Genomic DNA, 12,668 nt, shown 5'->3' with positions numbered 1-12,668 from the left:
ATAGATAAGTAAACCACAACATGATTACTCAGCAAGTTTCGAGTCGTATAAACTTCAGCCAAACAAGACGTCCTAATCCGTGACGAAACCACGTTCCTCTTTCCGTTTCTGCCACGCCCTTTCAGCGGGGAGATAGCATTACCCGGTGATAAAATCTCTATTGTATATTTTTCGCAGTCTGGCTTCGGGACATCATCGATTTAATATTACCTTGAAGCATGGGAGTCCCAAATTTACACAGCCTTATCTTATTCTGGATTCTGAAGCTTTCTGCTCTTCAAGGTATACTTGTAACGGGTAGGTCTCAATGCTATCAGAAAAAAAAGTATTTCTGTATTTCTACGCTGTAAAAAAGTACGTTTTAGTTATAATTAGTTTAATTGGTAATTATAAATGCATTGACACGCAAAAGCATCTACGCTATACGGCACTCATACAATACCCCTATATTAGTTTTCTGCTTATCTAAATACAGATTATCTATACTTTAACTCCGTGATATTATAGGTCATTATACCAATACCAATTTCATAGTGTTCAATCTATTGTAGTGCAAAGTGCCTCTCAGTCAAGATGTCTGAGCTATTTTTGTTATCCTTTATTTTCTGGAAGCTTTATTTCTCTCTATTCTTATAATATGCTAACAATTATTGTTAAAGAAATAAATGCGATACTGTCGTGTGAATTTCACACTCGACATTTTTGACACTAAGAGAGACGATTAGCAAAGACATACACATTTATATTTTTAGAATGTGACACCTATTAATGTAATTTGGCCCACAAGGAAGTAGCGTAGTTGAGTAAATATTTGAAGAGATCAAGATCATGTCCGTCTTTTTATAGAGGCATACGGATAGTACGCGTTCACAGCCAAATTACGTATGTGAGATGTGATCTGAGAGATATCAGTGTCTGAAAAGCCATTCCGAGAGATTTCCTTTCTTTTTGCCAAGAAACTGAAAGGAAGCGAACTGAATGTTAATTCCACGGAAACTGAAGACAAACTGAAGAAAGTTATCTTTAATATCCTCCCCTATATAGGCAGGCTTAGTAAAGTTAAGATGACACAGAAATATCCTGTTTTCGTACATCACATCAAACATATCACCTTTATTTCACCTCGAATTTACAAGGTTAGCTAGCCGCTGTACATGTATAACTAATTTCTCCGAGAAAGAAAAGACGAAGAAAAAAACATAAATAAGTATGTATTGGGTGAATTAAGTTTTTCTAAATTATAAGTAAAATTTATAGAAATAAGAAACATTGAAGATTTAATGCCGGTGATTTTATAATTAGGATTTAAAGTTGAAAATAGGTAGACGGACATCAGACAGTCCCCTGACAACCCGGACCAACTGTCTGGTAGTGTTTCAAAACTGTTTTTTCAATCCCTTCTTTAAACCTCTAAAAATTTCCATCAAATTCAGGTAGAACCCCACATTAAATTGTTTTCATGGACAAAATGTATCGTATCACTTTGCCTTGCAGCCCAGAGCACTTTAAACACTTCTGTTCCAGACACTGTCACTGGCACATCTACCAGTATACAGACTTTTAGTAAAAGTTCCATTGTCCTTCAGAGCTCACCAATTGCAAGTAAGTATGTCGACCCCCCTCCCTTAAAACCTCCCTCCCCCTCCATCCCCCTGAGCGGTTAATACCCTGGTATGCACTATTGAAAAAATGGCTTTTTCTCGGTTCCATAGAGATATAATAATCAAAATAAACGGAATAAAAGAAAAGTAAAAAAACAAAATAAAATAAAAACAACAACAAAAAAACAGCACAAAGGTCATAAATGAAGAGTTTGAGTCGCTAGGCTTGTGCCCGCCTTTGATATCAGCCAATCCTTTCATAAGGGTGATTGCATTGAACGTTTACACTAACTTGATACACAGTCTTCAGATCTTGCGTTCAACTGGACATGAAGATGGGCTATGCACGTCCTTGTACTGTCCCGGACAAACGGGTTACTGGGCAAGGATAGTAAGATAAGTTTTGTACTGATTCCTGTGAATACCAGGAATTGGTACTAAGTTAGCAATAGAACACGCCCCCTACTGTGCAATCTTGCTGAAATTATTTTGAGTAAGTCAGTTTCGGTCCACTTTTTCTTGCAGCCCAAAGAAATAGCTACGTGATCACTTCACAACCATCATGGCCATCGCTTGTTTCACAGCAATCAACACAAATCACACCAAGCAGGAGCAAGACAACCGGTCAGTTGTCACTGACCCCTATAAATGCTGTTATTTCCACCACTGTGGTGACGCGTACACAAACTGCCGTTGCTATTTCCTCAAGTAAGTACAGAAATCCGTCACGTGCTTTTCACGTGTAGTAAACAAAACTGCACATGCACAATCGATAGACTTATTCCCAGTCCTAGCAAAGTAAGACTCCTTCCGACCGTTTTTGGGCTTGTCACCCTTCGCCGTTGCGTGACAACCCACATAACGGCTGCGAGTAAAGATTGGGGAAAACGAAAATCATCACCATCATCATCATTATCGTCATCATCATCAGGTGTAAGAGCAAGTCAATGTGTTTGTAAACTCAAATAGTTTAATATTGTTACTACAGGTGTTTGATGTTTTCGAAATTGATAATCCAAAGTATTCTCTCGTCTCCCCGTCTGCCTTTGATTTTTTTTTCATAAGAGCATAGTGGCGTGAGTGAAAAAAAGAGAGAAAAAGGTAAAAATTTGCTACTGTATATTCTACCTTGGCGAAATTGAGATACTCGACAACTAAATTCGGACGCAATCATTAATCGCAAGTAAACGTTTTTTTTGTAAGGATGTTGGACAATTTTCATACAATGCTGCGTTTGAAATTCTGTTTTGAATGATTCAAAACTTTTTTTTAATGAAAATGGAGGGATAAATTAATCTGAAAAAGCTCGCAAGCCTGCTTAAAACAGCAATCTCGACACCGTTTCAACAATACATGCAGTCGTACCCTACATTGAAAAAGAAAATCAGTGGAAAAAAAAAGAAAGAAATCTAAATTCGTTTGGGTTTTTAACTATATTGTGAATGTGAGGGAAAAATATTTATTATGGGGAAACTAGACAACCAAAGCAAAATATTACTGAAAATGATAATAAAATATCGAAATGATAGCAAAACAATCCTCCACAAGTGTCATTTGATGCAAAAATAGCTCCATGACCGGAAATCGACGTAGACTTCCGTTTGGACGCGCCCGTCTCTATCGTGATTGGTCAGTGAAAGAATGTTCACTTCAAGTCACGTGTCCAAATAGTCACTTCCCGTTTTACAATGAAGTAACTTCAAGAATGAGTTTCTTCAGTAACACAAGCGAATCATAGGCGAATATGTCATTATTTACTTGCCACACGTCCCAAGTACGAGCTTTATTTCTTTTGTTCATCTACACAATCCCAAAGCATGCAGGTAAGTTGATTTATTCTGTATGATTGACGCTTTAAATTGTTTATTACGGCGTGGTTCTTCACCTAGAACCTTGTGTGCGATCGCGTCAAAGCTTGTTCGTAGGCTTTCATTCCTCTGTTTCTCGATTCCTTTAGTTGGAATAGTTCCCGCAGGCTTCGAGAGACGCTTAGACTCTATCGACAAATATCTCTTATATAAGTCCTTACAAAAAGAATTTGCCAGAAACTTGTATTTGTATATTGTGTTAGATCGTGTTGGATTATGTGATTGGCGCAAATCTCGATTGATTTAGCTTACATGTAGGTTATCTTTGAAAATCTTGAATGAAACTGCTGCTTTGCAAGCTCTATATTCTTCCCTTTTCTAGTCATGTTTGAGAACACGACTATTTTTCGCCAAACACAACAAGGGCCATGTTGTGTTTGACGCAACTGATCGAGTGGACATTTTGCCAAAATATTTGGGTTTGTCTCGCGCGCCATCCGCGCGCATAACTTTGTAAGCTTTCATCTACCGATCTTAATATTTACAAGCATATTTATGTCGAAGATATAGTCGTTTGTACTCGTAAAACGTCAAAATTCTTAAGATAGCATCGAAGGCGCTTCGAAATTGAAAATAAATCGAGAAAAAAGATTTACGCATGTATGTCTGTCGCATCTGCAGGGCGAATCGCCAAGACAATATAAAGCGATTATTTACCACCGAGGCCATATGGAGCACGTAAACCACTTTTGTTTTTAAATTGAATCTGGGCATGAATGATCAATTTTTTTTTTGTCCAAAACCGCGGGTTAGTCTGCAAATTAAGTAACTCGATAGCAAACTGATATGAAAAATTCGTGCTTATCAGTAAGTGCCCATTATAGAAATTCCAAGAAAATAAATAGCACTCTTGGTTGCATGACAGAGTATTTTTCACACACAGTGTAAACAGGAAATGCATCATTGTCGCGATTGGTGTTAAGCTTAGCGGGATTAGTAAAGGAAATCAACTAATTTTTCCAAGGTTGGTCTTGTGTATATTTCTGGGTGAAAAGAAAAAAACATGCTAAGAATAGAATATTTTTGTTTCTTTTCGTGTAATCCTGAAAACTGGGTACAATTAGCATAAGGACTACAGGAAAATTGTGAATGGATGCTTCAATATAAGTTAATATAAAGATAATTTAATATATAGATTAGATTCTTTAGTAAATAATAAAGGGGATTTCGACTTTGCTGATTCTAGCAGTATGCAGGACGCGTGTCACATATCTAGTAACCTAGTAAATGGCCCAGCTCACCACTAGTCTCTTGTAGCTCTGTTGGTTAGAGAGCCCAACTGGTTTCTGGGAGGCCATGGGTTTCAATTTCCGTCGGTGACTCAGATTTTTTCTTTGTCCCATGCTCTGTCATTGTTGAACAACTCATCTTCATTAGATCCATTAGGTATCATTTTTTTAGCTTGTTCATCAAGACGATTGAAAACTGAATGTGGTTGCCATAAATTTTAATTTAAGTTTAAATTTTTCCAAAAATTAAAATTTCTTTGAAAATTTTTGTATTTTCAACTTTTTTGTTCACAGACTTTTGTAATTTGTATCATCATCATAAACATCATAAACTGTATTCATGTCTCAAAGTATCCCAGCATGCCTTTAGAAAGAGACCCCTTATCAGGGCATGAATGCAAGAACCAATCAAAATAATTTATACACAAAACTTATTTGCAAAGTCAGATGGTACTGGCAAGCTAGACCCATGGTTCCAGTAACTATGTGACATAATATAGGGCCTTACTGATATAAAGGCACTAGTGAGTCAGCAAGAAAATCTGATTTTCATAACATGAACAAAAATTGGGAGTACAGTTGAACCTCCTGAAAAAAGACACCCTTATTTTTAAATTTTCAGCATAGAAGAGGTCTCAAATCCTGTTTACTATTGGTAGTCTTGTCCGATATGTTGGTCGATATCTGAGCTGATAGTTGACCGACACATGTACATCAGTCCTTACATAGACTGTCAGTCGGCCAATAGTCGGTTGACACCTGGCTGATAGTTGACCAACACTGGGTCAATTAATGGGCGAGTGTTGACCGACTCTGCTGACTCTCAACTGACTATTGAGAGTCCACCTATAGTCAGGCGACACTGAGTCGATAGTCTTCTGACACTCAACCAAAGCACCCAGCCTCGAATTAGGGCCCACCCCAACCCCCCTTCAAAAAATGCTGAAGTGTACAAGAGGAGAACTTTGATTATTACTGAAATTGAGACTGAAATGAACTACATGTAAGAAAGTTACTAAGAAACTTCCCAAAAGACCAAGTTTCCTTAGTAATTTACAGAAACTTTCAATGTACAGTTAAAATTCTGCTTCAAATGGTAGACCTTTGCGTTGGGTTATTATTCATTGTTTTGTTGTAAAATAAATTTACTACTTGCGAGAAATGGTGAGAATTTAATAAGTGCCCAGCCTCGAATTTAAGCATCCACTCTCAAGGTCCAATAATTTAATTAATGAGCACCCAGGGTGCTTAATCGAATAAATATGGTAATTTGTCCATCTTGGGAGGTGTCAGTCAGCAGAGGTTTTACTGTACAGTACATGTTTTGGCTGCTGCCCCTGTAGTGTATGACCACCCCCCCCCTGTTTCCCAGCATATAATTCTCTATGAAATGAATAAATGAAATTTTTATATATTTGTACTGCGGATATTCATTTTAAGCAAATGAAAGATCATCGCAGTAAATAAATGTACTTCCCGTTCAAGCTGATTTTTTTTCAGGCTTGCTTTTCTCAACTGCTTTAGTTGAGTAGATTACTGCATTAATAGGAGCCCACTTGACTTAAACCCTTTTTTTTGTCTTTTTGGTAGGCACACAAGCTTCTGGTGCAGGTAATACTACGTTACATTCTTTAACATGTACATCAGTGTTGGTTCCCTCAATTGTATCCTGGATAAAATGCACTTTCATTATGTAATTGTATTTTGCTGAATTCAACACTACTGGCCTGCTTCTCACTCCTTTGCCATATAAATGTGTACATGTAGTTCCAGAAAATATCCATACACCCTTCATAGAAGGGATTGGAAATTTCTTGGGGGGGGGGGGAGTGGGGTGGGGGTAGCGCTGGGGTCTCAAAGAGCAAAAATTTTAAAGAAATGTATGAAATTTAACTGGAATTTCCAAAGGGGTGGGGGTTCTTTTTAAAAATCCCTTCTGTGGGGGAGGAATGGATATTTTATGGAACTACGTACCGTAATGATTCAATTTAGCGCCCAGGGCGCTTATTTACTTTTGGCACCTCAAGGGAGGGCGCTTATTTAATTTTTTGAGAAACAACCAAATGTATCTTATAAAAACAGGAACTGTAACAGTTAGAAATTGTTAAAAGTTCAGTTACTTTTAAAATAATTCTTCATTTTAACAGTAAATATATACATGAACTGTACGGTGAACGGTCAGGAGTTTATCTAGTTGACGTCAGTGACTTCAGTAGGGCCAGTTATCCACAATAGGGGCACTTATTAGAATAGGGGTGCTTATAAGAATGGGGACGCGAATAAGAATGGGGGCGCTTATTGGAATAGGGGCGCTTAATTACAAAAACACATTCGAAGGGGGGCGCTTATTGGAAGGAGGGCGCTAAATCGAATCATTACGGTACACAATGTGGTTAAGTCTGACTTGTAATTTGGTTAAAACGGTGTAGACAGGGGTAACCATAAGTTTTAAAAGTACTGCACATCCCATTTGTATCTTTCACTTGATGTAATTATTTTGTTGCAGAATTGTTCAATTTTGTATTTTTTTCACCTGTTTATAACCATCAGGTTGCTCCACACCAGAGCTTGGCATGGCAAAAGGCGCTATTCCTGACAGTGACATCACAGCGTCGTCGGCATTGAATGCTGATTCATCAGCTTTTCATGCAAGACTAGGAAACACTAAAGCATGGATTCCCAGTTCAAATGATAAAAATCCATGGATTCAAGTGAATCTAAAGTATACAAGAAATATCACTGCCGTTGCTACACAAGGCTTTCAGGGTTCTTTTATTAGATGGTATTATCTGAGCTATGGTGACGATGGAAGAAACTGGAAGAATTATACTGTTCAAGGAACTATAAAGGTACTTTTAAAAAGTAGCACTGTAACCAGGGAAAGAAAGAAAGTAAAAGTTACATTCTGTACATGGCTTGCTGTACAGTAAAAACCCGCGTATAAGAACCTAGAGGTTTTTTCAAGTTAGCCTAAACAGGTTCTTATATAAATGGTACTTACTGTAGTGTAAAATTAGGCTCACTAGGTTCTTAACTTTTGTTCAAGAAATAAAGTAGAATTTTTAAATGATCTGCTCTTTAATGTCCAATAACAGTATTCTTGGAGGCTTCGGTAAGCAAAATACTACTATTTTAATCTGATTCTGTTAAAATTAAAACTATACTGTAACCTTCACTATAATTCCCAATAAATCGTGTAACTTTGCTGTAACTATAATGTGTACAGACTGTGTTAAAAATATATTTTTGAGAAGATTTTTTAATTCTATATTTTTGAGAAGATTATTTTTTCTTTTTGAACATAAGAACCTGTTTTAGAATTTTAGCCTAAAATGGTTCTTATGTGAAGGGTGCTTAAAAATGAAATTTTAGCCTAACAGGTTCTTAAATGTTAGGTTCTTATACACGGGTTTTTACTGTATCTACAATGCAATACTATCAGTAAATTTAACCTAAACAGGTTCTTACATATTAAATGATTCATTTCTTAAAGCAAATTTAGACTACCAAGGTTCTTAAAATAGGTTCTTATATTTTCATATGAATTTCATTTATTTAATAAATGTGTTATAAATATCATATATTTAAATATAATCAGATAATGATCTTAATTCAGCAGTTTCTACCTAACTCCACTGATAGGAACCTAACTTAAAATTTTAGCCTTTAGTTAATAAGTTCTCAGTTATGTGGAGGGCGGGACTTAAAATGAAAATTTTAGCCTAACAGTTTCTTAAAACCCTGGTTCTTATACACAAGGTTTAACTGTATTCTGTTAAGTAAGACCTAGTGTACATACGTGTATCTGAGACAGAGTACAATTTATTTACCATTTACCTTATTGTTACCTATTTTCGCGGGAACTTAATTTCGCAAAAATGGAATGGGCATAATTTGCTGGACTTATTTATTTTTTTATGATTTGGCCAAAAAAAAAAATGTTCAAAACATAAAAATACTAAGTAAACAATAAAAAACATTAAAAATGAATTTTCACAGGTATTTTACGTAGTTTAAGCGATGTTTTGAGAGTCGTGTAAAATAAGTCCTGCAAAAACAAGAAACAATAACTTTTAAAAAGGTATTTCAGAGAGGTTACACACAAAACGAAAACAAACAAAAAAATTATTAGATCTAGCAGATGACTACCAGACATTTGCTCCCAGATCTTACAGACTAGCACTAGGAATTGCTTCAAATTTGGTAGCCATAATCAGCACCAAGACTACGTTCATTAGACCATAATTATAATATACTATGCAGTGTACATGTAATATGTACATTGACCAGCATCTTCAGAAAGGTTTTGCTCTGACATGCATGTCATATCTAACCTTTCTAACTGTGAACTGTGTGTATTGAAATCTGAAATGTATGTATTGAACTGTACAATGCCTTTAAAATAGATCTATTAATAATTATAATTAAAATTTGTTAATTTTTCTGTAGAAGTTCGAAGCCAATGTTGATGATACCGGTTCCAAGACAGTTGTGTTCAACCCTTCAGTCAAAGCGCAGTACATAAGGTTGCACACTACAAACTGCTCTAACCAGTGTGCGCTCCAATTTGAACTTTATGGCTGTAATTTAACTACAGGTAGGACAAGGGATGCATGTACATGAATGATGAAGTATTATTTTTCGGTTCATTTGCAGCTGATGACATATTTTTGGATGGCAGCTAATGAAGATTGTAGATCAGTATTTACTATTACAGTATATACCACAAATTTGCAATAATAGTTAAATTTAAGAGATTTTTTTCATACAACAGCGATCGTAATAGTGTGACACCCAACAAAATTTTTTTACAAGTGTGTGCTCTTGTAATATTATTATTTGTTTGACGAACATGCCTCCCTGCAAAGTTGAATATGATGAAATAGATTATAGAATTACACTGTACTTGTTACATCGTATTTTTCGCAGTGAAAACATAAAATATTACAAGGAGGCACTTGTAAAAGTGTTTGTTGTGTTGTCTAGGTCTTTTAGACTTTAATAATGGTATTTTAAAATAATAATTATATATTTCACTCAAAATACATTTTTTAATGATTTTTTTGTTAGGCTTGCCTGGTCAACCATCTATACCCACTGCAGATTCAATTTCAACGCATGAAATTACCATATCATGGACTGCACCCAGTAAAGTTGGTGACGGAATCACAGGATACAATGTTCAGTGGCAAGTTGTTGGAAAATTAACAAAAGATCAAAAAGTGGTAACAGGGAGCACATCAGCAAGACTTGTTGTAACACCATACACTGAGTACGATATCCAAGTGAGGGCCTACAATGGGAAAGGAGATGGCCCTTGGTCTGCGCCACTGAAAGTGAGGTCTAAAGAATCTGGTAAGTGATGATCACACTAATGACTGAGAAGGAGACAATCTACATACATGTACATGTATGTGTACATCTTAAAATTATGTAGCTGGTCCAGGAGAAGTCTTGGCTCAAGGTCACTGTTGTTGTAGATGCTATGTGACTACATGTACAGTATTGTGAAAAAGTAATGCAAACGAATTTCGACGAAATTCGCGCTTTTCGTGGCTTTTCGAGGAAATTTCGCTTGAAACGAAATCTCTTCGACAATTCACGACATTTCACCGAATTTTCGCGACGTCTATTGTTTCGATTTGCGTGAACTTTCGCGCAGTTTTCCGCTGTGTGCGGTAATTTGTCGCGAACTTTCGTGCGATAATTCGTGAACTTTCGCGCGAAGTTTCGAGTCTTTTCGAGCAAAGTTCGAAATGATGTAAATGTGAATCTTCCCTCTCAATCGTTCTCTTGTGCCGGCCTGAAACACAGAAAAAGCGTGTTTACAGATATAAATTCTTAATTACATCGTAAAATTGTTCTTTAAACTTACCTCGTTAGTGCACGAAGAAAACGTAAATTGGACTTCTTCCCAAATGACAAAAACATTGAAGTTTCATGACGAAAAGTTCACATTCGCGAGAAAAACTACCGAGAACGATATGAATGTCGTGTAAAAACACACAATGTTTCCCACTGTAGTGCTTGTCCCCGCGCGAAATTGTGTTTATTGCTACCATAGCAACGCCTCGCGTATTAGAAACAGAAACAGATTCCTCATTCATTCGCCTTCAAGCGCACGAATAGTGAACTTGTAATCATGCCGAAAGTATCAGATTATACGAGAACTCGAATCGAGGTCCTTGAGAAGCAAGGTCTCCCGTCAGTTGCAATTTTAAGATCTTTAAATTTGGCATGCATTTGCGAGCAAAACAAAGATATCTTTCGTGTATGTTACATGACCATCCGACCAAACGATCCCGTAGCGGAGTCTGCACGTAGAAAAGCGAACTATTGTTGAGAGTCTAGCGAAATTTATTGTCTCACCTAGCGAAATTTCGCGAATTATCGGTGAGGCAGCGAAAGTTCTAAAAAAAAACGTTCTTTGTTCCAGCGAAAGTTCGCGCGAAATGTCGCGGAGTTCGCAACAAATTTTTTTCGCGAACTTTCGCACGAAAGTTCGGGAGAACAAAGAACGAAATTCGTGCATTTCGTTTGCATTACTTTTTCACAATACTGTATGGGAGCTGGTGTGGTGGTCTAATGACTGGACTTGGAATTAATAGAACCGTTTGGGTTCTATCCATGGCTGGGGTCATTGTGTTGGGGTCTCTCCACCCAGGTGTACATACAATGTATTAAGTGGGTACCCGTGAATTAAATGCTGGGTCTGGGTAACCCTGGGATCGACTAGCATCCCATCCAGGCGGAGTAGAAATGTTCCTACATGTAGTTGCTTCATGCTTCCAAGATAACCTCCTGCCTGATGGGCTACTAGGCTCAAACACAGACTAAGCCTTTACCCATGTTATGTGACTGTACTAAAATTGTGAGTGCTATGAGTTCACCACAGAGTGTAATACACCTGTCCATGTAAACATTGGCACTAAAGTATAAACCAACACCTCTCTCCTCACTTTGCTCTCTCAGGGCCAAATCAAAACAATCAAACAAACAAAAACTTAGCTTGCTCTTTGAACAAGTACATGTAGCCATCAAAATTTTTCTTGTCCATGGTACTTGTATAATTGCCTTAGTTTACTTTCAATAGGCAGATGACTGTGTCTGGACCCTTTCTTGTTAGACAAGTGTGAATGAAAAGTTACATTCTACTTGCCCACCAGGAAAAGCTGCTCGTCATTGATGGCTGGGCAGGACTTTTTCCGAGCCCAGCTGTTCCAACATGTAGTCTTTTATAAAAAAACAGTAATAAAGAAGTTCATGGACATTGCTATGAATTTCAGAGGCTCAAGAAACTGGCAAGGTTGCAAAGGAGGGTGAACCATTCTTTTTGTAAGATGGAGCAAAGGGGTGGAATGGGTGCTAAAAAAGGCAAAATAATGGGGAAATTTCTGGAGATGGGTTATTAACCTTACATTTTCTAGTTATAAAAATTAATGTTTTATAATTTGTAAAATAACAGCTGTTCATGTTTGTTTTTTTTTCATAGTTCCTTCTGCTGCTCCTGGAAACTTCAAATTGGATTCCAGCTCCTCTCTTTCATTGGATGTATCGTGGGATGCCATTCCTGCCGAGCAACAGCAAGGAGTTCTTTTGGGTTACCATGTTTACTACAAGATACAAGGAAATGCGACAGAGCTTAAAAAAAGTGTTGAGCCAAAGCAGTTGACGTACAAACTAACAGGACTTGAATATAAAAATTATGTTGTCAGAGTTGCCGGATTCACTGCTGTTGGGGATGGTAAATCCACTGCACCGGAGACAAAAATTCCCAACGAGGGAGGTTAGGGGACTGATTTGTGTTGATTAGAATAAATTTATTTAAATTTAATTAATTACTTTTGTTTCTTTTTCTGTAATTGTTGTTGTTGTTTTAATACCATCATGATGGTATACATGCAGTGTACATGTACATGTACATGTGTACATGTATGTTGATGAAAAAGACTGACTTTAAAATTATGAAA

General features: G+C 36.9%; 1 protein-coding gene across 3 annotated transcripts in view; it reads left to right on the top strand.

Moving 5' to 3' along the window:
* Positions 1-194: 194 nt before the first annotated feature.
* The window catches only part of LOC144654275 (receptor-type tyrosine-protein phosphatase delta-like), a 30,332-nt gene continuing 17,858 nt past the window's right edge, over positions 195-12,668 (top strand). The window contains exons 1-7 of one of the 3 annotated variants that reach the window (XM_078514363.1): positions 195-297; positions 1,495-1,602; positions 2,127-2,330; positions 7,249-7,547; positions 9,148-9,295; positions 9,769-10,053; positions 12,191-12,484. In XM_078514363.1, coding sequence (XP_078370489.1) covers positions 219-297; positions 1,495-1,602; positions 2,127-2,330; positions 7,249-7,547; positions 9,148-9,295; positions 9,769-10,053; positions 12,191-12,484 — 1,417 coding nt within the window. In that variant the 5' untranslated portion in view covers positions 195-218. Of the gene's footprint in view, positions 298-1,494; positions 1,603-2,126; positions 2,331-3,287; positions 3,440-6,288; positions 6,310-7,242; positions 7,548-9,147; positions 9,296-9,768; positions 10,054-12,190; positions 12,485-12,668 lie in introns of those variants that run through there. The other 2 variants (XM_078514364.1, XM_078514365.1) reach the window with 2 other exon arrangements.

The sequence above is a fragment of the Oculina patagonica genome, chromosome 5 (genome assembly GCF_052425735.1).
Source record: "Oculina patagonica isolate OP01 chromosome 5, crgOcupat, whole genome shotgun sequence".
In the NCBI taxonomy this organism is placed as follows: Eukaryota; Metazoa; Cnidaria; class Anthozoa; order Scleractinia; family Oculinidae; genus Oculina; species Oculina patagonica.
Note: the sequence above shows the minus strand (reverse complement) of the source record. Positions and strands in the feature narration are given on the sequence as shown.